Raw genomic sequence first — 26,584 nt, 5'->3', positions numbered from 1 at the left:
CTCGATCTGGTAAGCAGTATGTGCTGACTATGGTAGAGGCAAGCACTGGATGGCTGGAAACTTATCCAGTTCCTCATGCAACTGCACGTAACACCATTCTTGGCCTGGAGAGACAAATCCTGTGGAGACACGGAACTCCAGAGAGGATTGAGTCGGACAACGGAACTCATTTCAAGAACAATCTTGTAAAAAACTGGGCCAAAGAGCACGGCATCGAGTGGATATTCCACATTCCCTACTATGCACCAGCTGCAGGGAAGATCGAACGCTACAACGGTTTGCTGAAAACCACTCTCAAAGCCATGGGGGGTGGATCTTTGAAAAACTGGGAGAAACACTTAGCACAAGCAACCTGGTTGGTGAATAGTAGAGGTTCAGTGAATCGAGCTGGACCTGCCCAATCAGATTTGTTGCGAAAGGAAGAAGGTGATAGAGTTCCTGTTATCAGAGAAAAGAATCTGTTAGGCAAAACTGTTTGGGTATTTTCTCCTTCAGGAGAGGCCAAACCTGTCCGAGGGGTGGTTTCTGCTGAAGGTCCTGGTCACACCTATTGGGTGATGCAAGAAAATGGTGAAATTCAGTGTATTCCACAAAGAAATCTAACTTTGGCTGAGAGAGGTTAAATTCAGAGTGTTGCACAGATACAGCATCGCGCCCAAGAGGAGAGTTCATGAGATCTACGGTGCAGGAACCCTGAGAGCCCTGAGTCACCTGAGAGTCCCTGTTCCTTTCTTCGCTCCATCTGCGAGGAAACAAGCTGTTTGCTGTTTTTCCTGTGATTTGACTCTTTTGAATCATCTACATCTGAAATAGCCGGAATGGACTATGGTCTTTATTCACCTATTGTTGTAGATATTATTTTAGATTAGATAAATGATAGTAGCAGCCAATGGAATTGTTTAGAAGGGGTGGACTGTGATGGTTTGAAACTGTCTTTTTAATTTTTCCTTGCAAAGTTCAGAACAGAGAAAGTGAAAGAATGTAAATAAGTCACTATTGGGTGTAAGAAAGCAAAATAACGATTGTTCTAAACACTTCCATTGGATAGATAGAAATGTTTAAGAACTATTACCCAAAACAAAGTAGGCATTCTGCACATTCTGCGTTCGGCAGTGGGGGCAGTTGCTGGGCTGTCTGGCTGCTGTTTCTTCTTCTCTTCTGGCTGAAGATAACACACTGACCTTGGCAGCTAAGTTTCTGCTTAACTAACTCTGCTTCTCTGTCCAGGGGGGTCTGGGGGGGAAGCTCCTGGGAGAGAGAGGCCCCTTTGGGAGGGTCCCCTTGGGGGGAAGCAAAGGGAGATCGGTTGTGCTTTTTCTGTTGATTGTATATATTTTTGAATGTCGTGAATTTTGTATATTTGTATATATTCATTGCATTTCATTGTAGATTTTAGACTCTGCTTGTAAATACAGCTTTTCATTTGCTTCCAGACTGGGCTAGCCTGGTTATTGTTGGTGGGGGGGGAATTTCAGCTCACACCAACACACTCTGGTTGGCTTTCTGGGCTGCAAGTGCACATTGACAGCTCCTGTTGAGCTTCTCCTCCACCAGCACCCCCAAGTCCTTCTCCTCAGGGCTGCTCTCCAGCCAGTCCCTGCCCAGCCTGGATTTGTGCTTGGGATTGCCTCGACCCAGATGCAGGACCCTGCACTTGGTCTTGTTGAACCTCATGAGGTTGTCATGTGCCCAGCTCTCCAGCCTGTCCAGGTCCCTCTGGATGGATCCCTTCCCTCCAGCCTGTCTGCTGCACCACACAGCTTGGTGTCATCAGCAAACCTGCTGAGGGTGCACTCAATGCCTCTGTCCATAGCACTGACAAAGATGTTGAACAAGCCTGGTCCCAGGACTGAGCCCTGAGGGACTGCACCTGTCCCTGGCCTCCACTGGGACATGGAGCCATTGACAGCCACTCTTTGGGTGTGGCCATCAAGCCAGTTCTTTATCCATCTCATGATCCACCCATCAAACCCATGTGTCACCAGTTTGGAGACCAGGATGTGGTGTGGGACAGTGTCAAAGGCTTTGCTCAGGTCCAGGTCAATGCCATCAGTTGCTCTCCCCTCGTTTATTAATGTTGTCTCCTGGTCATAGAAGGCCACCAGGTTTGTCAGGCAGGATTTGCCCTTGGTAAACCCATGCTGACTGTACCCAATCTCCTCTTCACTATGCTTCTGTCTCAGTAGTGCCTCCAGGAGAATCTGCTCCATGATCCCACTTCCCAACACCCTATAACAAAATCTAGGAGGATTTGTTACATGATCTTCCCAGGCACGGAGGTGAGGCTGACAGGTTGGTAGTTCCCAGGGTCTCCTTTCTACCCTTTTTAACACTGGCTGTGATATTTCCTTTCTTCCAGTCCCCAGTGACCTCACCTGACTGCCAGGGCTGTTCAAATATGGAGAGTGGCCTGGCACCACATCATCCAATTCCCTTAGGACTCTGGGATGCATTTCTCAGGTCCCATGGACTTGTATACCTTCAGTTGGTCACATCCCCTGTCTGAGCTTACAGTGGGAGGGACTTTGTCTCCAACCTGTGGTCCATCAACACAAGAGCCATGAGGAGAGGGGTTGCCAGTGAAGACTGAGGCAAAAAAACTGTTGAGAGTCTCAGCCTTCCTCTGGTCTGTTGGTTCTAGTTCCCCACTGCTGTTCCTCAGTGGGAAGCTTTCTTTAACCTTCCTTTTCTGGTTGCTGTACCTGGAGAAGCCTTGCTTTTCTTTACATCCCTTGCCAAGTTCAGTTCCACTTGTGCCTTGGCCTTCCTGACCTCAACCCTACACAACCAGGCAACGTCCCTATACTCTTCCCAGGATGTCTGTCCCTGCTTTCATTTCCTGTGTAGCCGCAGCTTTGACCAGCAGGTCACAGCTCAGCCATGGTGGTCTCCTGCCTTCCTTGCCCAATTTCTTATATGTGGGGATTCAGATCTCTTGTGCTGTATAGAGACCATCCTTAAGGATCTGCCAGCTCTATTCCACTCCCTTGTCCCTGAGGGCCTTTGACTTTGACATCCCTGCTGGCTTCACCTGCAGCTGTGACCAACAGGTCCAGCAAGGCAGCCCCTGGGGCAGGGCTGTTCATTGCTTGTCTTAACAAGTTGTCATCCAGACCCTCGGGAGCCTCCTGGATTGCCTGCAGCCAGCTGTGCTGCTTTTCCAACAGCTGTGGGGGTGGTTAAAATCCCCCAGCAGGATGAGAGTGGCCATGCCTCCTCCAGCTGGAGTAAGAAGGCATCATGGATAGGCTCCATTGGTCAGGCAGCCTGGAGTAGACTCCTGCCACAAGGCTTCCCCTTGTTGTCCTGAGCCCTAATACCTACCCCCAAGCTCTCAACCTGCTCATGGCTGTTCTTTAGCCACAACTCTTCACACTCTGAAGGTTTTACATAAAGGGCAACCCCTCCACCCCTTCTTCCTCTCCTGTCCCTTCTGAACAGCTTGTAGGCATCCCAGTCACAGGATTCATCCCACCAAGTGTCTGTAACTGCCACCTTGTCAAAGCTTTCCTCTAGCACGGCAGCTTCCAGCTCCTTCTGCTTGCTGCCCATGCTGTGTGCATTGGTGCAGAGAAACTTCAGCCAGGCTGCCAGCCAGGTCACCTTCTGAGAGGGGCACCCCACTGCTCCCCCAAGGTGCTTCATGGGAGCTACTTTCCTGTCTCCTATTAACTCAGAGGGTCCTGGCTCAGCTCTGTCAGACCTTGCCCTTGCTGCAGTGTTCACAGCATGCTTCAGGGCAACAGGTTGGAGGCCCTTACTGTGACCCCATCCTTCCAACCCTGGGTGTCTTCCTGCCATTTGTCACAGACAATTTTGATATTGTCCCCACCTCTCACCTCAAGTGAAACAGCAGACTGAAGGCTGTCCTTAGGCTCATCTCTAGTGCACCTGTGTTTAATCCCCTCCCCTTCAAGCCTAGTTAAAGCCCTTTCAACAAGCCCTGCCAACTCCTGTGCCAGGATCTTTCCCCCACCCCGAGACTCTTGTACTCCATCTGCATCTAGCAGAACTGGTGCCATATAAAGTTCCCCAAGATCAAAACCCCCAAACTTCTGTTGGTGGCACCAGTCTCTGAGCCACTTGTTAATCACTCCTGATTTCCTGTTCCTTTCAGTATCCTTCCTGCCACTAATGGTCACAAGATCATAGGATGTTAGGTTGGAAGGGACCTTCAAAGATCATCAAGTCCAACCCCCCCCTGCCAGAGCAGAACCATAGAATCCAGCACAGGAACACATCCAGATGGGTCTTGAAAGTCTCCAGAGAAGGAGATTCCACAACCTCTCTGGGGAGCCTGCTCCAGTGCTCTGTGACCCTCACAGTGAAGAAGTTCCTCCTCCTGTTGAGGTGGAACCTCCTGTGCTGTAGTTATATCCACTGCCCCTTGTCCTATCCCAGGGCACAACTGAGCAGAGCCTGTCCCTGTCCCCTCCCTCTTGATCCCCAGCCCTCAGCTATTGATAAACATTTATCAAATCCCCTCTCAGTCTTCTCCTCTCCAGCCTAAACAGCCCCAGGGCTCTCAGCCTCTCCTCCCCAGGCAGTGCTCCTTCAGCATCCTTGCAGCCCTCCCTTGGACTCTCTCCAGCAGATCTCTGTCCCTCCTGAACTGGGGAGCCCAGAACTGGATGCAATACTCCAGGTGAGATCTCACCAGGGCAGAGTAGAGGGGGGGAGAACCTCCCTGGATCTGCTGGACACACTCTTAATGCACCCCAGGACCCCCTTGGCCTTCTTGGCCACCAGGGCACATTGCTGTCCCATGCAGGACTCTGCAGTTCTCCTTGTTTAGCCTCATTAGGTTCCTCTGTGCCCAGCTCTCAGTCTGTCCAAGTCTCTGAATGGCCTCACAGCCTTCAGGTGTCTCAGCTAAGCCTCCCAGGTATTGATGAAAACATTACCTGTGCCCCAATCCTTCCACCAGGCTCCCCAGTGCCTTGAAGGCCCTTTTGATTGCTTTTGGACTCCTGGTTTCGACCTCATTGCTCCCACCTGCACAACTAGCAAGGGATGGTAACCAGAGGGCTGTACCAGCCTAGGCAGCCTTCTGGTAACATCTCTGACCTGGGCTCCAGGGAGGCAGCAGACTTCCCTGTGGGAAGGATCTGGCTGACAAATGGGGCCCTCTGTTCCCCTCAGAAGGGAATCTCCAGTATCAATTACCCTCCTCTTTTGTTTCAGGGTACAAGTCCTGATGTGAAGGGGAGGATGATTTGCTTTAGGCAACCCCCTGGATGGTCTCTTCTGCCTTCTCATTTGTCTCACTCTCAACTTCCAGTGCCCCATACTTGTGCAATGGCAACTGGGAAAGTGAGGGAGCAGGAAGGGGTCTCCCTTGCTGTGATGGTTTGAAACTGTCTTTTTAATTTTTCCTTGCAAAGTTCAGAACAGAGAAAGTGAAAGAATGTAAATAAGTCACTATTGGGTGTAAGAAAGCAAAATAACGATTGTTCTAAACACTTCCATTGGATAGATAGAAATGTTTAAGAACTATTACCCAAAACAAAGTAGGCATTCTGCACATTCTGCGTTCGGCAGTGGGGGCAGTTGCTGGGCTGTCTGGCTGCTGTTTCTTCTTCTCTTCTGGCTGAAGATAACACACTGACCTTGGCAGCTAAGTTAACAGCTTTCTGCTTAACTAACTCTGCTTCTCTGTCCAGGGGGGTCTGGGGGGGAAGCTCCTGGGAGAGGGAGGCCCCTTTGGGAGGGTCCCCTTGGGGGGAAGCAAAGGGAGATCGATTGTGCTTTTTCTGTTGATTGTATATATTTGTGAATGTTGTGAATTTTGTATATTTGTACATATTCATTGCATTTCATTGTAGATTTTAGACTCTGCTTGTAAATACAGCTTTTCATTTGCTTCCAGACTGGGCTAGCCTGGTTATTGTCGGTGGGGGGGGAATTTCAGCTCACACCGACACACTTGCCTCTCCTAACAGAGACCCATATCCCTTCCCTCCCATTTCTTGGGTCACCTCCCTTGGCTAGGGGGGGCTGCAGAGCAGGCTCTGTTCTACAAGTCTAACTCCCTTTCACCTTCCCTTATAGTTTTTATTCTTCCTTCCTGGTGGCTGAGCACATCATTCACCTGCTCACACCTAGCACAGGGGCTGTCTCTGCCACCCTCCATTGCAAGTGCCAGGCTCTGGCACTCTCTGCAGCCAGGGGCTTGGACACCTCCATGTTTGTGTGTGGCCTCTGTCCAGGTACCCACAGCGTTCCTAACCACAGCCTTTGGCTGAGCTGTGACCATGGCTGGATCTCTTCAGGCATGACCCCACAGGGTGCCAGGCCATGCCCGGAGGAGTCACCCCCGAGTGGCCCTGCTCGGTGCACAGGGAGCACAGACCCCTGCACTCCTGGGGTGTTCAAACATCCTGCAGTGTCTGGGGCTCAGCCCATGCCTGTCCCTGCCTCCCTCACTAGGGAAACTGAACCTGGCCAGGGGCTGCCTGCTCCTCTGAGCTTCCTGGTCACAGAGAGCCCAGGTGGGCATAGAATGGCAAACTGCTGACCTCTGCTCTGCTGCTGGCACGGAATGCGCAGTGGCAGGCACCGGGCTGTGTTTGAGCCATCCTGCATCCCTGCCCATGGCTGGGGGTTGCAGTACATGACCTCTGAAGTCCCTTCCAACCTGAGCCCTTCTGTGGTTCTACGCAAAGTCTGGCAGAAGCAGCTTTCTGTGACATTTTGGGGTGTCTGCAAAAAGAGAACTTCAACACTCCCTGCAGCTGGACTCCAAGCTCACTTATCCTTTGAAACCATTTTTTTGCCCATTTCACAAAAACCAGCCCAAAAATCCCTCAAGCCCAGGTGATCTGACAAGCAGTGATACTTCAGCAGCACAAGGGTACAGCACAAACCCTGCAGTGAAGCAGCAGTGTGGTGGCACTGCCAAGGCTCAGGTGCTCAGCACAGCTGACTTAAACCAGCAATAAACTGCAAACATCTTAGGACAAGGCCTGCTCAAGAGTTTCCCTGCTGATACTAACCAGCAGCTACAGCACTCAGTGCTGCTGTTGATCAGTTACCAATGTCCACCTGTCCAGCATGAGAGATAGCATTTGTGGCTCTGTGTGCTGCAGCTGGGGCAAGGAGGTAACTGCCACTGCTTGCTTTGCAAAGTTCACAGCTGCAGGTAATCACAGCCACAAATGGAAACTTCATTTAAGTCCTCTTTGCATCAACAAACCCATCTTGTTTTCCCACCATTGTGAAGCAGCAGTACATCTACAGTTAACTGTCTGCTGTCCAGATTCATCTCTCCTATGCTTTAAACTACTCCTGTAAATCCTACACATTCATGAAGGTTCATGAATCTTTATGTGTGAACTCACATCACAGGAGACAGGACTCAGGAGGTTTAGGGCCATGAAGGGCTGGAGCACTTATGGGGACAGGCTGGGAGAGTTGGGGCTGTTCAGCCTGGAGAAGAGAAGGCTCCAGGGAGCCTTAGAGCTGCATTTCAGTATCTTCATGGGACCTGCAGGCAGGCTGGGGAGGGACTGTTCAGAAGGGACTGTAGGGATAGGAGGAGAGGCAATGGTTTGGAACTAGAGCAGGGCAGAGTTAGGTTGGGCCTCAGGAGGAAGCTCTGCACAGTGAGGCTGGCGAGACACTGGAACAGGTTGCCCAGAAAGGAGGTGGAGTCCTCAATCCCTGAAGACATTCAAGGTCAGACTTGCTGTGGCCCTGGGCAGCCTGATCTATTTGGAGGTGTCCCTGCTGCCTGCAGGGGGTTGGACAAGATGCCCTTTGAAGGTCCCTTGCAACCCAGTGCATTCTGCAACTCTGTGAATTTGCTGTTTCCAGCCACTGAATTGCAGGTTCTGGCACAGATCCACACCTCCTTGTACAGATGGCACCACTGTGCCCAGCACCATCTGACAGCACAGCACAGGGCACTGCTGGGATTAAAGCACAGACTTCAGCTTTAGTGGAAGTGAGATGTTTAACTTGGCAAAGAACACTCTGCCTAGGAGAGGATGGGGGCTGATCAGAAGCCCTTGAGGCAGGATGGAAATGGGACAGCAGCAGAGGTAGCTGTGGGAGCTCCATGTGTACAGCATGTTTGTCTGTGGAAGTCCTTCACAGCTGCCACACAGCCAGTGTAACCTAGTGAGATACTGCTTAAGGTGCACAAGGCTTCATCTGAGCCCCTGGCAACTGACATTCTCAAGGTCACCTTTTCCCCACACCTCTGGTCTCCATTTCAGAACAGGAGTTGTGAAAGCAAAGTGCTTAGCCATGTAGCAAATGGCAGACAAAGACACCACACCATTTATACCAGGTCCAGCAGAAACAGCACCTCTGAGAGCTGCTGACACCAGAAGTCTGCAGAATGCTTAATGATTGGGGTCAAGGGTTGGACACTGGCACAAGTTGCCCAGGGAGGTGGTTGAGGAACCATCCCTGGAGATATTCAAGGTGAGGCTGCACAGGGCTCTGGGCAACCTGATCTAGTGGAGGATGTCCCTGCTGAGTGCAGGGGGTTGGACTGGAGGAGCTCTGGAAGTCCCTTCCAGCCCAAACCATTCTGTGAGTCTATGACAAATGGTGCAGGGTGATTCTAACTACACAGCTTTGCCTTTCTAAAGCACTTCCCACCTACCTCCAGGTCATTGAAAAACAAATGAGTATCAGCTAGTTCAAAAATCATCTCCTCCATCGACAGACCTGAGCCAATCACTAGAGTTGGATCCTGGCAAAGCAAAAAAAGAAAATGTGAACTTCCTGGGGCTACAGGGGACACTCAGTTGGGATGCATTTGTCACCAGTCACACTGCACACAGCTTCCCCTCTGTATCAATCCTGACAGAATTCCATGTGCACTCAGGGGTGGGAACTACAATTTCCCTAATACTTAAAATATGAAAATTCACTTCTTGGTAAGATATTGACCCAAAATGTAATAAACCACTGCAGGACTGCACAGGGCCTGATGCATCTTCAGAGGCTACACAAAACCCTCCAATACATTTTGAGGAGAACAGAAGATTTCCTTTCACTGTGTGCCATGACCCCAGTCATTTCCAGTGGTGATAAAGCCAGGCTGACATTCTAAGACCTGCACTTCTGCTGCTGATGCCCACACCCCAACTATGAATGAAGCCAAAAGTAGTGCTCCTCCCCCACCCCAAAGTGGCCATGAGTTAAAATCATCCCCTTGTACATTTCAAACACAGCAGCACTTCCTGCCCCTGTTCCAAACATGCAGATTTCCCTCTGCAGGACAGATGCTTGCCTTTCCCACAAGGACATTACCTTGCCATACTTCTGGGCATAAGAGCCTGTGAGAAGCGAGTGGAAGATGATGATGGTCTCATCCAAGTCCCACAGGAACACTCTCTGCAGAGAACAAAAGCAGATTGGACCTGAGCTGCTCCAAGAACAGAGCTCCACCCAGCAGTAAGTTTAGGGTTCACAGGATCAGAGGCTCACAGGATGTTAGGGGTTGGAAGGGACCTCTGGAGATCACCGAATGAGTCAGGGTTGGAAGGGACCACAAGGATCAGCCAGTTCCAAATCCCCCTGCCATGGGCAGGGACACCTCACACTACAGCAGCCTGGCCTTAAACACGTCCAGGGATGGGACCTCAACCACCTCTCTGCACAACCCATTCCAGGCTCTCACCACTCTCATGGGCAAGAACTTCTTCATGTCCAGTCTGAATCTCCCCACTTCCAGCTTTGTTCCATTCCCCCTAGTCGTATCACTCCTTGATAGCCTAAAAAGTCCCTCCCCAGCTTTCTTGTAGCCCCCTTCAGATCCTGGAAAGCCACAAGAAGGTCACCTCAGAGCCTTCTCTTCTCCAGACTGAACAGCCCCAACTCTTTCAGTCTCTCCTCATAGGAGAGGAGCTCCAGCCCTCTGCTCATCGTGGTGGCCCTTCTCTGGACACCTTCCAGCATGTCCATAGCCCTCTTGTAGTAGGGGCTCCAGAACTGGACACAGTACTCCAGGTGGGGTCTCACCAGAGCTGAGCAGAAGGGGAGAATCACCTCCCTTGACCTGCTGGCCACACTTCTTTTGATGCAGCCCAGACTCTGGTTGGCTTTCTGGGCTGCAAGTGCACATTGACAGCTCCTGTTGAGCTTCTCCTCCACCAGCACCCCCAAGTCCCTCTCCTCAGGGCTGCTCTCCAGCCAGTCCCTGCCCAGCCTGGATTTGTGCTTGGGATTGCCTCGACCCAGATGCAGGACCCTGCACTTGGTCTTGTTGAACCTCATGAGGTTGTCATGTGCCCAGCTCTCCAGCCTGTCCAGGTCCCTCTGGATGGATCCCTTCCCTCCAGCCTGTCCAGGTCCCTCTGGATGGATCCCTTCCCTCCAGCCTGTCTGCTGCACCACACAGCTTGGTGTCATCAGCAAACCTGCTGAGGGTGCACTCAATGCCTCTGTCCATAGCACTGACAAAGATGTTGAACAAGACTGGTCCCAGGACTGAGCCCTGAGGGACTCCACTTGTCCCTGGCCTCCCCTGGGACATGGAGCCATTGACAGCCACTCTTTGGGTGTGGCCATCAAGCCAGTTCTGTATCCATCTCATGATCCACCCATCAAACCCATGTGTCACCAGTTTGGAGACCAGGATGTGGTGTGGGACAGTGTCAAAGGCTTTGCTCAGGTCCAGGTCAATGCCATCAGTTGCTCTCCCCTCATTTATTAATGTTGTCTCCTGGTCATAGAAGGCCACCAGGTTTGTCAGGCAGGATTTGCCCTTGGTAAACCCATGCTGACTGTACCCAATCACCTCTTCACTATGCTTCTGTCTCAGTAGTGCCTCCAGGAGAATCTGCTCCATGATCTTACCGGGCACAGAGGTGAGACTGCCTGGCTTGTAGTTCCCTGGTTCTTCCTTCTTACCCTTTTTGAAAATGGGAGTAATGGTTCCCCTTTTCCAGTCAGTGGGGACTTCCCCAGACTGCCAGGACTTTTGGAATATAATAGAGAAGGGTTTAGCAACCTCCTCTGCCAGTTCTCTCAGTACCCGTGGGTGTACCCCGTCGGGTCCCATGGACTTGGACACTTTCAGGTTCTTCAGGTGATCACCAACCTGATCTTCACTTATGATGGGCAGTTCTTCCTTCTGGTTCTTGCCATTAGCTCCCATGACTATTCCAGGAGTGTGGCTGGAGGCCCTTGCAGTGAAGACTGAGGTAAAGAAGTCCTTGAGAACCTCAGCCTTTTCCAGGTCACTTGTGACCATTTCACCTGTTTCCTTTCTGAGGGGGCCCACACCTTCCCTAGGCTTCTTTTGACCATTCCTATACTTGTAGAAATTCTTACTGTTCCCTTTGACCTCCCTGGCTAGATTCAATTCAAGCTGTGCTTTGGCTTTCCTAAGCAGGTCTCTTGCTGCTTGAGCAGCTTCCTTATATCTCCCCATTCCAGCTGTCCTTTCCTCCACTCCTTGTACAGCTTCCTTTTAAGTGATAGTGTGTCCAGCAGCTCCTTGCTCATCCAGGCAGGCCTCCTAGCATTCTTCCCTGCTTTTCTCTTTGTTGGTATACATTGCTCCTGGACACAGAGGAGGTGGTCCTTGAATACTGACCAGCTGTCCTGGGCCCCTCTTCCCTCTAGGGCTTTGTCCCACCACACTTTGGCCAGCAGATCCCTGAAGCCATCAAAGTCTGCACGCCTGAAGTCCAGGGTTGTAAGCTTAGAATACATCCTCCTGGCTGCCCTGAGGATCTTAAATTCAACTGCTTCATGGTCACTGCAGCCAAGGCTGTCCCTGAGCCTCACATTGGTTACCAGCCCTTCCCTGTTGGTGAGAACAAGGTCCAGCATAGCACCTTTTCTTGGTGGTTCCTCTACCATTTGGAGGATGACGGTGTCATCTATGCAATCCAGGAACATCCTGGATTGCTGGTGCCTTGCTGTGTTGTCCCTCCAGCAGATGTCAGGGTGGTTGAAATCACCCATGAGGACCAGGGCTTGTGACCTGGAAGCCACTTCTATTGGCCTGTGGAGGGCCTCATCTGCTTGGCTCTGCTGGTCAGGTGGCCTGTAGCAGACCCCTACAGTAACAGATCATTGAGTCCAACCCTCTGCCAGAGCCGGACCAGAGAATCCAGCACAGGTCGCACAGGAACACATCCAGACAGGGCTGGAAAGTCTCCAGAGGAGACTCCACAACCGCTCTGGGCAGCCAGCTCCAGGGCTCTGTGACCCTCACAGTAAAGATGTTTTTCCTCATGTTGAGATGGAACCTCCTGTGCTGTAGTTTATATCCACTGCCCCTTGTTCTAATTTGGGTTAATTTGGGGTTGGTTAGACTAGGTGGGGCTTGAATAGACTTGAGAACAGGAATGAGTATTTCGGTAACTGCAGTTTCTGCTTGTGTGGTAGAAGAACTCCTTGTGTCTGCCCAGGCTAGGAGCTGAGGGTACAGCAGACACAAGGTGCAGTGTCAGCCAGCAGCTGGCACTCCCTGTGCTAAGGGAAAGGATGTGCTGAAGAGCACCAAGTATGCCCAGGAAGAAGGAAGCTGCTGCCTCACCCTGCTTGGCACTGGCAAAGTCACCTCAGCTTTGCATCTCCAGTTCCACAGGTATGTGAGGGAATCTGAGAGTGAACAGTAAAAGGCTGTTGAGATGATCAGCAGCCTAGAGGAGAGGCTGAGGGAGCTGTGAGGGTTTACCTCAGCAAAGAGGAGGCCATGGGTGAGCTAACAGCAGACCACAGATAGCTGAAAGGGAGCTGCAAACATGATGGAGATGTTCTTCTCATTAAGGGCAGGGGGGAAACTGCCTTGGAAAAAGGAGGGGAAATTTGCAGCTTGGGAGAGTTCAGCTGGAGGCAGAAAACCTCCTTCCCCAGGTGGACATGGCTGTCCTGACACAGATCTCTAGACACAATCAGGATCTTCAATCATGGAGGTGAGGTTCTCAAGACTCAGCAAGACAAAGCCATGGTTCTGGTGCTGGAGACATCTCTGCTCTGAGCAGGAGGCTGTGCCAGAGACATCCAGGTGACTCCTCTGGTGATGCCACTGGAATTTCAAGACAGGTTTAAGTGATGCTTGACAGGGATCACTGAAGAACTCATTTGGGCCAGTTCTCAGGTAACATGGGTCAGAAAAAATGTCCCAAATGATCTCTCAGTACAGGACAGACATGGACCTGTTGGAGCAGGGCTACAGAGGAGGGCTACAAAAATATCAGAGAGATGGAACACTGCTCCTGTGAGGCCAGGCTGAGCGACTTGGAGCTGATCAGCCTAGGGAAGAGAAGGATTCAGAGACACCTTCTTGTGGCCAATCAGAAAGCTGAGGAGAGACTTTTTAGCAGGGCCTCTTATGACAGGACACAGGGTGATTGGTTTAAACTGAAAGAGGGAGATTTGGACTAGATAGAAGAAGGACATTTTCTACTCTGAGGGTTACAAGACCCTGGCCCAGGTTGCCCAGAGAGGTGGGAGGTGCCCTATTCCTGGATCCACTGCAAGTCAGGTTGTTTGGGGCTCTGAGCAACCTGCTCTGGTTGGAGATGTCCCTGCTAGGTGCAGGGGACTGGAGTAGGTGACTTTGAAAGGTTCCTATGATCCCCTTCCATTTCCACAGGGATGGAAAGAAAGAAAGAGAGGAGGACTTTTACTACCACACCACCCTACCCGGCTACCTGTAGAAACCAAGACTGCTGCTTACCTCCAGCTCACTGTCCTGTGAAGAGGAGGCATCTGCTTTCCTCTTCCCCCTGTTCTTCCCAGGGATGTTTTTTCTTGCCTGCTCATCTAACTCTTTACTTGCTGTTGCTCTTGACAGGGAAGGGCTTGTGGATGCATCTCCTAGAAGAAAGAAATCACACAGCTCTCAGCCCTCATGTCTCAAAACACCAGTGCAAAGCTCACAGCCTTTGGGCACACATCTCCTCTGCAGCAGGGCAGATATTACCTTGTTTACTGCTGCAGCTGCAGCTGAACCCTTACCAGAACTCAAACCCTGATTTCTTTCTCCTACCATTTCCAAACTGTCTCCTCAGCTCAGGTCCCCAGGGCTGAGCTGCTCACTGCACCCTGCCTGCAGTACCAAGCCAAGCACACAGCAGCCTCCAGGCTGAGGCTGAAACCTCCAGAGGTCTCAATGCCCTGGAACTGCTTCATCACTCAGTTGGTCCTTTAATTACTTTTGAGCGCAAGTCTGTAATGAATGCACAAAGGGAAGCATTTCATGATGCTTCTCCTCCCAGATTTCCTGAACTGGTCAAATGCCTTTTGTGCCACACACAATGACACCACTCTGGCTGCTTCCACCTCCACTCACTGCTGTGCCACTCTGAGCCTTTAGGCAACCAACAGCATCCAGTGCATAGAGCTAATGCAATGCTAATCACCAACGCAGTATGCTGCTGTGAGACAGACAGACTGACACTGCAGCCCCACTGCTCCATCCAAGAATCAGTAAAGACTATCAGGGATGATCTCTGCCCTGCAAACCGATGTGGCCACGCACCATGGCTATGGCTGCTGGGCACAGGTTACAGTTTTGCTGCTGGTGAGAAACCCTTCCCAGGGAGAGGAAAGCAACAGCATTAAATAAATACATCAATACAATACTACAGGATGGGAGGAACTTTCTGAATGCTTTACTGACAGTTCAGGCAGAAGAGTTAACATCACAGATGTCTGCCTAACTAGTTCAGAAGTAGGACCAGAACTGTAGTGGGAAGGCAGAGGGCACAGGGGACTTGACAGGCCTTGAATTCGGTCTGGCTCTTGAAGCCAAGGCACTGCAATCCCTATGAAACTTCATGGAAATGCTGAACTTGGGGAATTCCTGAAGTAAGAAAATGGCACATTAACAACTGGCCACTCCCTGGCCAGTGCCCTGAAATAACTCCTGAGGTTTTCAACATGAAAGAAGAACAAATTCTGATGTGTAAATCTGCTGTTGCTCACCCCAGCTAGAGGGCAACTGCTTCACAAAGCTCTGTGCTGCTTGATTTCCAGCATCAGAGCAAGGTGGCTGTCATCACCTGTCTGCAGCATCCCAGAAGGCAAAGTGAGTGAGGTCTGGACTTCAGGGAGTTGAAGCCTGTCTGTTTGAATGCTTTGCTCACTGGCTGCCATCCACCCCTGCTTTCAGGCTGCCTGAGTGAGGCAGAAGACTTGGCAGAGCTCATGTACTACTGATGGACATGCTGCAAAAGTATCACTCACTGCCTCCCACAAGCAGCTCCTCTCCAAGCCAGAGTGCCATCTTGGAAGCTAAACCCATCCCTCCCTCTGCCTCTGCCTCAGGAGTTACTGCAGAACATGACACTATACAGCACGGGAAATTCCTTTAGTCAGCTCAGCTGGCATAGCTGTGTCACCTTACCCACCCAAGCCTGCTTCCTGGGTGAGGTATGGAGAGCAGAAACCCTTGGCACTGGACAAGGCTTGCTCAGCAGCAGCCAGAACACTGCTGTGGTATCAACTGACTCCAGCAGAGATGCAATGAGGAAAGTGAACTCCACACCGATACCAATACAAATGAATGGAATCTGCTGGGGTTTCCCAGCCTACCACTTTGCAACAGGCAGCAGATTTCACTTTCAAACTGCTTGGCAACACAGAAGAGTCTCCTAATTCCCTGTATGAGACACCAGAAGCAGCACTGAGTCTTTGCCTTTGTCCTTGTAACCAGCAGCAGTGTGACTGGTCCAAGCCATGGCGTTAGTGGAACAAACTTACATAGAACAGTCAATTAAAGCTTTTCAATCCATTTTCTACACCTCTTCTCATTGGCTGAAGTCTTCCTCTGACAAGTGCCAGGTAACCTAAAGTTCTGCAGACACAGACACAGGCAAAGCACAGCAGAGCAGCTGTGGTTTCCAAACCAGTCTGAGTGATGAAGCAGAAGAAAGGAAACATCCTCCTGGGCACATCTGACAGCAGCTGACATAGAGGTGGTGGTCAAACTGCAGCTCTGGAAAATGCATCCCAATCTGAGGCTGGCATCAATATCTTAGCTGTCAGATGATCCAACCCCTGGCTGCAGGAGGGAAAAAGTCAGCAGAAGCACTGGATGTCAGCAGCTGCCCTGCAGCCCAAGTGAACATCCAATGAACTGCTGCTGCTGGCAACTGTTCAAGTCACCTCTGGAATTCCCTCTCCCTGAGGCATTCAGAACATGTGGTAGGTGCCTCCTGGAGACTTCCCACACAGAAGTCTGGCTGGCCCAGCATAACCCCCAAGACCCCAGTGAGACCAGTCTGGCAAGGGCAGGCAGATGCCCTGTCCAGGCCAGCACGCAGGAGCGATGCAACTCCCTTTTGTTGACAAGCTCTGCCCAGGCCTGCACACTCTGCTGTTTGTCCCAGGTGTTTTGCAGTCCCCCTGTGAGCTGCAGCCCTTACCAGAGGAATGTCTCTGCCCCATCTGTGTGGGCACCACAGTGCCAGGCTTGTCGCTGGGGTATGGAGCTCCTGCCAGCGCTGCGCTCTCCGTGCTGCTGTCTGCTGCTGGGAGGACCTCAAAGGCAGAGCTGGGGTAGCATGGCTGGTACTGCCCCTGGCCAAGGATGGTGTAGGTAGGATACTCCTGGTAGGGGAAAGCAGCAGTTATGATAGGACACTCCCCTCAGCAAACACTTCACACTGAGACAATTCCTGCTCCAGATGTGCCTGCCAAAGGCAAAGCCCAGCACAGCACAGCCTGGCTTCATGCTCCTGCCTTTTGCAGCCCCCAGAGTGGTGGAGAGATCTGCATCCCCAGTGGCCACACAGAGGCCAGGAAGGTTCTGCAGACAGCAGGCCAGCAGTCACAGGGCCTCTGTCTCCAGCTTCTTCAAAACTGAACAGTACCAGGGCAGCATGGAGAGGACACCTCCAGGCCAGTCTGCTCTGCAATGTGTGGCTCTGTCTTGCATTTTACCCTCTGACAGCAGCAGAGAGTGGTCCTGGCACTGCCTGAGGGTGCAGCCACAGGAGCTACAGGATAAACTGCCTGTGCTCCTGTCCTGACTTCAGCAAGCAATTATTTTGCCTGCTGTGTTGAAAGGTGCCCAGTTATGAAGGCTACTCACTGAGGAGATCACCAAGCACCCGAATCTGTGCTTGAGGACAAGCCCTCAAATGTCAATCACTCTTCTGGCCCACTGTACACTCCTGATTCCCCCTCCTTGGTGGGAATCTGGATTTGTGAACCAGGTACCTTGGTCTGCAGTACTGAAAGAAAAATCTTTTTCCCCTTAGGCAACATGAGGATTTCCCTGCACCCACTGCATTTTCCATACTTCCTATCTTCTCTTTCTGCAGAGCTGTTCCTTTAGGTATGTAATGGTTCAGAATGGCAGCTAACTGCTGACAGTGCCATGCACCACCCACAGCAGGGTGGTCAGGGGAAGGGCTCTGTGCTTCCTGCAGGCACCGCCAGAAGGCAGCTCCTACTTTACTGGGGGTTGTTTGTGTACAGCCTATTGCTGTTCTCTTGCTGGGGAGAAAAAAGGCATTCAAAAAATATCCTCCCTGTAGGTTTGGTTCTCAGAACTGTGCTGTTGTTTCTTCTTCAGCCTCCCTTGCAGATACCTCAGTGCCCTGTGTAAGACTCACCACAGACAAGTAAATGGCTTTGAACAGCTGAAGTGTCCTGAGCAAAGAGACTGCAAGAGTAACTCTGCTAACTTGGAGTTACATCCTGAGCCCTGTAACTCCAGTACCCCTGGTGCTCCACTTGCAGTGGTGCACAACTGTGTCCTTCCCTTGCTAGCTCAGGGCAACATGAAGACAGAGCTGAAGGAGAAACACAAGGGAGAGGCTTTACCTGTGAGATGCTGGCTACTGCTGACGTGGAAATATTGACCACAGTTGAAGATGTGGAGGCTGCACTGGCATTGGTGGTTGGTGCTGCAAAATGAAGAATCACTGCATTAAATGCTTCTAGCAGGGCTTAAGAGACAAGACCAATCCCAGCTGTGAAACAAGCACTTACTAGGAGCATGTGGAAGCATTTGTGCTAGGAAGAGCCCAAAAGGAGCTGAGGTGTGTTTTGAAAGCAGTGACCCTTCAGCTGGGCTCACAGGGAAGGCCACCAGCATACCTTGAAAAAACCAGGGGACTTCAGAAAGCTTCTCCATGCTGGCTAAGCAGCTGCAGCATGATGAAAATGGCTTTTTGAGAAGATGCCAATGACACTCTGATGGTCAGTCAGCAGCAGGTGATTATTCAGAATAAATCAGGAGAAGGGATATGGATGTGTTCAGCTCTGACAGAAAAACTGTCTCTCTATTGGACTTGGTGTATTTAGCCTGATCAGCTCAAAACAGGGAAGAGGAAAAATATTTCAAATAGTATGGAAAGGCTGCTTCCTACTGGGGAAGGTGAACAGATCTCCTCAGCTTCCTGGGAGCCTACAGGGACAGACTCGCTACAACAGTTTCTCCACAGATTGTAGGCCAAAGTACCAGAGGCATGCAGCTGTCTGGATGAATTTCAAGATGTTTAGTAGCCCTCAGATCACTGCTTTTGGTTCTTCCAACACACAAAGGAGGCTGCCAGAGCAGCATCAGGGCACACCAGTCAGTGAGCAGCTTTACCCCATTAAGCAATGCTCCACAAGGGCTTTTAGAACCCTCAAGGGTTAGTGACAACAAATAATGAAACCAGCATGAACAAAATTGGGATGTATTAAACCAGGAGTTACCAAGAAATATTTCCTTTTGCTAAATCTTCTCTCTCTGGACACAAACAAAACCAAAGAACACTTGTAGATGCTTCTACAAAGGCAGAAATCCACAGTATCTCCTACTACCAGCACTCTGAAGAAAACCCTCCCTCTCTGCAGAGAACACTCATGCAGAATCCACTTCAAGCCTGAAGAGCTCCTGCAGGGTTCATTCTTTCTAGCCCAGGGAAACAGGCCCCACCACCAAGTCTGGATCAAAGCATGCTGTGAGATGGCAAGCACAGATACCAACTGGTGAACAGCTCCTGGAAAGAGGAAGGGATCCAAAACATTCCTCAAAAAGATGAAAACCAGAAGAAATAGATCTTAAAAGAGGTGCAGTAAATACTGTAGCATTTCCCAGAGGTGAGGAGTGTGAAGGGTGGCATCTCTGTGGGAGCAGAAACAAAGACAAGTTATTAGCCCCTGGGAATCTCCTCACAGATAGGAGCAGCAGAGTTTACAAACAGATGGGAGAGAATTTTAGAGTAGAGAACATCTAGGAAAAGGAAAGGAAATCTGCTCAGAACAGCAACAATGGTGCTAGAGATGCTCAAGCACCTACAGAAGCTATGCTGCTACTAGAAGCACAGCTGAAAGCAAAGAGGACCCATCACAGGCACCCCTCATAAGCAGCTGCTAGAGAAAAGAGGTTAGTTTCCAAGCAGAATCCTTCCAGCTGGACCTGCCATGGGAATGAGAAGGTCACTGTCTAGGGCACTGTGAAGAGTAGCTCTCCAGAAAAGATCCTCCCTGTTGCAAAGCTGGAGGAGCTGAACTATCCAGGAGACAGATTATTCTACCTCCTCTCTCAAGATTGTGACAGAGAGCAAACAGAAAGTGAATCTCATCTGCAGTGCTCTCAAGAGGCTGCTCCTCCACTGAGACAGAGAACAGAAGCCAAGAAATCATAGAAGAAAGATTCCAAGTGTTGGGATTCTGGCAAGAACCCAGCTCCCTCATCTTCCCTTCAGTGCTGGTCTTAGCTCTGCTCTGAATTATCCTCTATCTACACAGTGCTGCACAACACACCTTTACCACCAGCCCCCACTGCACAGATGAACCAATTCTTCCTGCACTCTGGGCAGTTTCTTTTTCCTGTGCATGGGCCAAGACCATGTGAAAACATTTGACACTGATGTGCCAGGAGGGACCACTTCCAGCTTTGAAAGATCAGCAAAGTATTGCTTGAAAGCTGCTGTGAGGAGTCTTCTCATCTCTTGCCTGTTTCCCCTACTTCCAGACCTCACAGCCCTGCCTCCCCTGCCTCACTCATCCCACTCAGTTTTGCTGCAGTCCTTTCCAAAGCTGTTTCAGTTGCACCACGTGCTGGGCAGGGACACTGCAATGAATGCATTTGGTGCTTCCCTTGGCTGCTTTGCTCTCACAGGAGAGGAAGAGGAGGCAGGAGCAGCCATTCCTCCCACGTGGCTCCCAGTGCTTCCAAGTGCCTCTGCACTGTGCCACCACGGCCACAGCTCAGGGCAGCCAAACTCAGTCACTGAAGTGCCTCTGACCTTTCCCCAGGGTTCAGGCACCACACTGCTTCTGTCTGGCAACTGCGGGCTAAGCCAGATCCCAGCTCTGGATGCACAGCAGGTGGGATAGCAGCATCCTGCAGCTAGGCATCACCCTGATGGTCTGACTGGGGAGAAAAGAGATTGCCAAGAGACAAAGCCACTTTGTCCAGCCTGCCAGCTCCTGCTCTCCACCATCTCTGTGGCACCAGCAGGCCTGAGCCCTCAGCTGGCTCCTTGCTGATGTGATAAAAGGGAAAGGCAGCAAATGCCAGCAGGAAGAGTTTGCTGCTGGGCTGTGACAGTTTTCCAACAGCATTTACACATCTCAGGTGATTTCTTCACACCTTCCAGCAGTAACTTGCAGGGAAACTGTTCGCACATTCTCACAGCAGGGGATCAGATGGTTTAGAATCCTTCTGCAGAGCCATCTGAGGCTGGCCCTGCCACCCCACCTGCCCCACGGCCTCAGGTGGGCACATCCCTGGAATCCTGCCAGGGGTCACCTCATGCAGAACTGGTCCTGATTCCTGGCAGTTCAAGTGGGTGCTATGGACACTGAATGCCTTCTGCCAGGGCAGTCCTGCAAAGCTCTGTCTGAAGGACCTTGGTATCTGCAATGCTGCCCTGCTTGTGTCATGGAGGTGAAAAGCAAACCAAGGAGAAACACAACACTGGGCCAGGTAATGCTGCAGTGATGCAGGCTGGGCAAGCCCTTCAGCAGAGCCATGGCCCTCTCTGCTCAGTGGAAGATACTCAGCCTTACTCAGTGCTCATTTTTAGTTCTCCCCTTTTGCTTTACACTCAGCAGACCACACCTGGATATGACATTAAGTGTGGGTCCTGAAGTACAAGGAATGCGTTGATAAAATGCAGTGGGTCTGACAAAGAGCCACTAGAACAGTCAGGGAGCTGGGCCATGCCCCCTGTGAGGGGCATCTGGGGACAGCAGGACTGGGCAAGCCTGGAGAAGAGATGGCTTTGGGGACTGGACAGAAGCCTGCTGGTACCTGCATGAAGGTTATCAAGAAGACAGAGCCAGGATCCTTCCTGCAGGTGCACAGCAGGAGAAGAAGACAAACTGTTCCCACATGCAAGAAGGTATGCTCCAAGTGCATAAAAGAAAAAGCTTCCCCGTGATGATAGCCAGGCCCTGGAACTGGTGGAGCCTCCATCCACAGAGGGTTTTAAGAGGCAACTGTATAAAGCCCTGAGCAACCTGGTCCCAAATTCAGTATCAAGGCTGAGCTAAAGACCCCCTGAAGGCCCTGAATTATTCTATGAAAATATCACACAAGAAACAGATGAAGAATTCCTGAAATGCTTTTTAAAAACTGCAGGGAGAGAGACAAGTTTTCGTTTCATCACCCAAGCATCAATGGCAAAAATCCTGCCTAAAAACCAGAGTATTAATTTGCAAATGCTTGCCCTCAGCAGCCATGTTCATTGTTCACATTCCCTCTGCACTGCTCTGGAAGCTGCTGACACTCAGCACCTGCACCCTTGGCTGTGGCATTTCCAGCAGCTGCAGCATTTGTAGGCCATTTCTGTAGAGGGAAGGTCACTTCCTGGCAGATCTGCCAAGCTGGGGGGGAAGGGGAACGTGTCATATCTAGGAGCCATCTACCTCTACAAATAATAAAACTTTTTTTTTTTTTTTTGAAAAAGAAATCCAATGTCAGTCAGTGCATTCCTGACATGGAGCTGAAGACCACCAAGGAAGACCTTGAGCTGCAAGACCATCCCCAGTAATGGCATGCAAGAACCCAACATTTAGTCTCCTCTTCCCTTCCCATTTGCTCTTCACCCTGTTCAGTCCATCAGCATGGCACCAACAAGCCAGCCTGGTGCACACAGAGCTATGCAGCAAACACAGAACCAAACACACACAAAGAGGCCAAGCAGACAGGAGCATGCACAACCCAGGAGCAAACGTGCAAGCCTCTCTGTTTGTGGGGTCTGGGCTCAGTTAGGTGGAGAGAGATGCAGATAAAAACCATGCCAAGTTACCTTCAATGGGATAAGAATAATGTGCTGGGCTGGGCTGGCTTGTGGTTAACCCTGTAGTGCAGGTAAGAACACTGTGCTGACTTGCAGATGGAGTCTGAATTAAACCACTTTCAGGTTTCATACCTGGCCACAGTGCACCTGAATCAGATAAATTGGACCAGTTACAAACAGATATGCTGGGACCAAAGAGCATGCTGCTAGCTCAGGTTAAGCTGTTTTGCTTGTCACAAAAGCAAGGAGCAAACCACAGAGGGCAGCTGTGAACCTCCTGCAGGAGTGCTGACTGGCAGGCTGTGCATGGGTTAGAGCTGCTGACCAAACTGGCTGGAAAAGAGAGAATTAAAAGCACCAACAAGACCAATCTCCAAAGCTTTCAACTACAGATCTGCTCCTGTCACAGGAAGCTCCCTGCCACACTGGCCTGAAGGAGCTGCTAATCCCTCTGCAGCTTGGGCTGGGCTGCACAGCACTGCAAACACCCTCAGCTATTGGATGGCAAAGCTGAAGCTGGTCTCTGTTAAGGCCAAGGTGAACACTTCCACAACTTCACTGTGCTTTGGGTGGAATATTTCAAACCAAGCCACAAGTCAGTAATTTCAATAAACCAACAACAGGAGGACATATCTGACTGTTTCTTCTTGCTGCCCTCTCTGGAGAGCATCTCTGGCACTGAGCACAGCACAGAGCCAGCCAGCAGGCTGCAGTCCAGCTGCATGAGGCACACATGCAGTGGTTCCAGCTCAGGGGCCATGTTAAGGTCTGTCTACTGCACTGACAGGAGGAAACCAGCATCTGAGTGCAGCAGCTCAGGTCAGGCCTTGCTTCTTCAGTGCCCTTCTTTTGTGCGTGTTCCAGACCTACAGCCAAAGGCAAAGCCACTTCTCCATGGGCAGGGCTAGAAAGCAGGAATCAGTGGAGGGGATCTACTTAAAACATTGTTGTTGGAACAACAATGTGCTCTTGTGGCCAAGAGAGCCAATGTGATCCTGGGATGTATCAAGAAAGGTGTCCAGCAGGTCTAGGGAAGTTCTTCTACCTCTCTGCTCTGCTTTGGTGAGACCACACCTGGAAAACTGTGTCCAGTTTTGGGCTCCCCAGGTCAAGAGAGACAGAGATCTGCTGGAGAGAATCCAATGGAGAGCCAGGAGGATGCTTAAGGGACTTGAGCATCTCCCCTGTGAAGAGAGACTGAGAGACCTGGGGCTGTTTAGTCTGGAGAAGACTGAGAGGGGATCTGATCAATGTCTATGAATATGTGAGGGGTGGGTGTCAAGTGGAGGGGGCCAGGCTCTTTTGAGTGGTTCACAGTGATAGGACAAGGAACAATGAGTTCAAACTAGAACAGAGAAGATTTCAGCTCAACATGAGGAGAAACTTCCTTACAGTGAGGGTGACAGAGCACTGGAACAGGCTCCCCAGGGTGGTTGTGGAGTCTCCTTCTCTGGAGACTTTCTAAATCCACCTGGATGCATTCCTGTGCAGACTACCCTAAGTGATCCTGCTCTGGCAGGGGGGTTGGACCTGATGATCTCTTGAGGTCCCTTCCAACCTCTGATACACTGTGATACTGTGAAAAACTAGCAGGATTGTACAAAGCAGAGTGACAAAGGACATCTGGAGCTAGACACAAAGCTCAGGGCCTGCAGAAAGATCACTTTCCCTCTTAACCCCCCCACAAAACCAGTATCAAGGCTGCAAAAGCCACCAGCAGCAGGACGAGCCAGTGGCAGTGGGCTCCAAGCCTCCTATCCAGAAGACCCAGGGGAGCCTTAGAGCTGGCCAAGAGCAGGAACTCCAGAGCTCAGCCAGAACTAACTCTGCACCAGACCTGATCTCAAAGTGTTACCTAGGAGTCAAATGAAGTCATTCACCTCTCTGCACAGCCATCCCAGGGTTGTGATGCTTGGACTCTCAAGTTGTGTCATCACCGCTGTTTCAAAGCTCTCAAGCTGCACTAACAGAGCCCAGGGGGAGGCTGACCCTGGATTGTGGGTGCATGGCACAGCTCCAGAGTGGAACAGGGCAGAGAGATGCCCTCAGCAGAGTGGGAGCAGCTGCATTAGTTTAGTTTGGAAGGAGAGTGCTACTACAGCCAAACGTGTGAGCAAGCTGCAGAGGGGACAGTGACCGACATCTCGTCACAGTGCAAGACAGATGGACAAGGACAGACAGCAGCAGCAGGAAGTGCTCACAGGACACCCAAAAGTGCCACGTCCATAAAACACATACCAACTCTGAATGCTGTAGGGCAATTGTCAGGTGGGGAGTAGACACACACAACTAGGGGAGGGGACCAGATGGTCTCCAAAGGTCCCTTGCACTCTGTCACCAGAGGTGCTGGCAGGGCTGGCAGGATGTGAGTACTGGAGCTGACTCAGGTCATGTGTTACAGCATCCTCCAGCCCCTGCCTTCCATGACTGTCCCTTTGTAATCTCCCAGCACAAACACTTCCCACCCTCCTGGCCTGGAGGCACCTGTCCTCCTCTCTGCTTCTGGATGGCTTTAAAAGCCAGCACAGTCCCAAGGATGGCAAGAGGAGATGAGAGCCCTCCATGCCCAGCAGTGGCACTGTGACTGAGGCACAGGAAAGTCACAGGACACAAGCAGGTACATGGGAAGGCCCCACCCAGGCCATCCTACACCACTTGGAGCTTTTCTTGAGTCCAACCATCACAGCCACAGTGTTTATGACAGCAGCTTACACCCACAGGTATGCAGCTGGTATGGCACAGCCCACAACCCCCCTCCCAGACCACAAGTATGCCCTAGGCAGAACAACGCACCAACACCACCCAAAAAGTGCTGCAGCACAAGCAGAGGTGAGAAGCTGGCAACAGCACAGGTGACCTCTCCTCTGAAAGCTGCTTCCTGCCCTGGGTGATCTCAGGACTACAACTGCTTGGTGCTTTGCTTGAATTCATCATTAAACACTTCTGCTTTGCTCCCTGCTGCCTTCCTCTCGGCTTAGGAACCAACACACAGCAGCAGGTCAGGGAAACCTCTGGGCCAAACCTCTGACCAAGCTGCACAACTCCTCACCTGCTCAGTGGAGATTTTGTGAGCAGAAACAATTTGTAGAATGTCCTCTGCACTGTGCATGCCCAGACCCAAACCTGCCCATCCCAGCAGGTAAGGTTAATTTTCTCAGTGCTGGAGCTGGCAACACTTCTGCCTGATTGCCAGAACTGGAAACAGGACTTTTACAATCTTTCTTTACAATGTTCCTAGCACTTAAATTCAGATTAAAAATTCAGGTATTTAGTAATAGACCTCAAAATCCACACCAACACCTGTTCCTGACTGATCATGTTTCAGATGTTTAACAGACAGCAGCTCCTGTGCAATGGTTGCTGTCTTGCCTAGGTCTTCAGAATTCCTGCTGCTACACTCAGAAGCAGCCAAGTACCCCTGAATTCCAGAACCTTTGGATTAAGAAACATAAGCTCCCTCCCACCCCAATACAGCCACCACCAAAACACCACCCCCAACAAAACACTAACCAATGTTACTCACCCTACGTCCTGCCCCCCAAATTTCAGAAGCCTGAAACACCTTTCCAAGCATCCTGGCCTGACACTTCAAAGGGCATTCCACAGAGAACAGAATCATAGAACTACTTGCCTTGGAGAAGCCTCTAAGTTTGAACCCAATCTTCTACCCAACACCTCCGTGACCACCAGACCATGTCCTGAAGGGCCACATCCACTGGGTTTTGAAGCCCTCCAGGGATGGTGACTGCTCCACCTCCCTGGGCAGCCTGTTCCAATCCCTGACCACTCTTGCAGTGAAAAAATCTCCCCTGATGCAGCTTGAGGCCATTTCCTCTTGTCCTATCCTTAGTTACTTGGGAGAAGAGGTCAACACCAGCCTCACTCCAACCTCCTTTCAGGTAGCTGTAGAGAGCAGTGAGGTCTCCCCTCAGCCTCCTCTTCTTCACCATATAACTTTGTACACCTCAGGTTTCCAGGATCCTGCTCTGAGGTTTTTCAGGCACTTGACGACTCTGTGCATCCTGATTCAGTGCCATGTGAGCAAAGAGGAAAGGCAATTCCCTGTGTCTCATCTTTTTGACTGCCTGTGAGAGGCTGAGCCCTGGGGCTGTTTAGTCTGGAGAGGAGAAGGCTGAGAGGGGATCTGATCAACATCTGGGGGGTGGGAGTCTGGATGAAGGGGTCAGGATGAAGGGGCCAGGCCCTTTCTGGTGGTGCCCTGTGAAAGGGCAAGGAAAAACAGGTACAAGCTGGCACAGAAGGTTGTTGGGATGATACAGCCTGAGGGCTGCCCTCATTGCTGGTGATAAAGATGTGCAGGGCTGGAGCCAGGCTCTGCTCAGGGATGTCTAAGGACAGCTCAAAGGGAACTGGGGGCAAGCTGGAGCAGAGGAGGTGCCACAGGAGAAGAATGG

General features: G+C 51.0%; 1 protein-coding gene across 2 annotated transcripts in view; it reads right to left on the bottom strand.

Moving 5' to 3' along the window:
* EYA3 (EYA transcriptional coactivator and phosphatase 3) overlaps positions 1 to 26,584 on the bottom strand; it is a 46,955-nt gene that overhangs the window by 11,873 nt on the left and 8,498 nt on the right. Inside the window, exons 5-10 of one of the 2 annotated variants that reach the window (XM_054395472.1) lie at positions 22,179 to 22,316; positions 17,752 to 17,834; positions 16,347 to 16,530; positions 13,655 to 13,794; positions 9,268 to 9,351; positions 8,615 to 8,704 (exon numbers count right to left, since the gene is read on the bottom strand). In XM_054395472.1, the coding sequence (XP_054251447.1) occupies positions 8,615 to 8,704; positions 9,268 to 9,351; positions 13,655 to 13,794; positions 16,347 to 16,530; positions 17,752 to 17,834; positions 22,179 to 22,316 (719 nt within the window). The remainder of the gene's footprint in view (positions 1 to 8,614; positions 8,705 to 9,267; positions 9,352 to 13,654; positions 13,795 to 16,346; positions 16,531 to 17,751; positions 17,835 to 22,178; positions 22,317 to 26,584) is intronic. The other variant, XM_054395473.1, reaches the window with a different exon arrangement.

This window comes from Indicator indicator, chromosome 33, assembly GCF_027791375.1.
Source record: "Indicator indicator isolate 239-I01 chromosome 33, UM_Iind_1.1, whole genome shotgun sequence".
NCBI lineage: Eukaryota > Metazoa > Chordata > Aves > Piciformes > Indicatoridae > Indicator > Indicator indicator.
The sequence above is the reverse complement of the archived record's forward strand: the minus strand, read 5'-3'. Positions and strand labels throughout refer to the sequence as shown.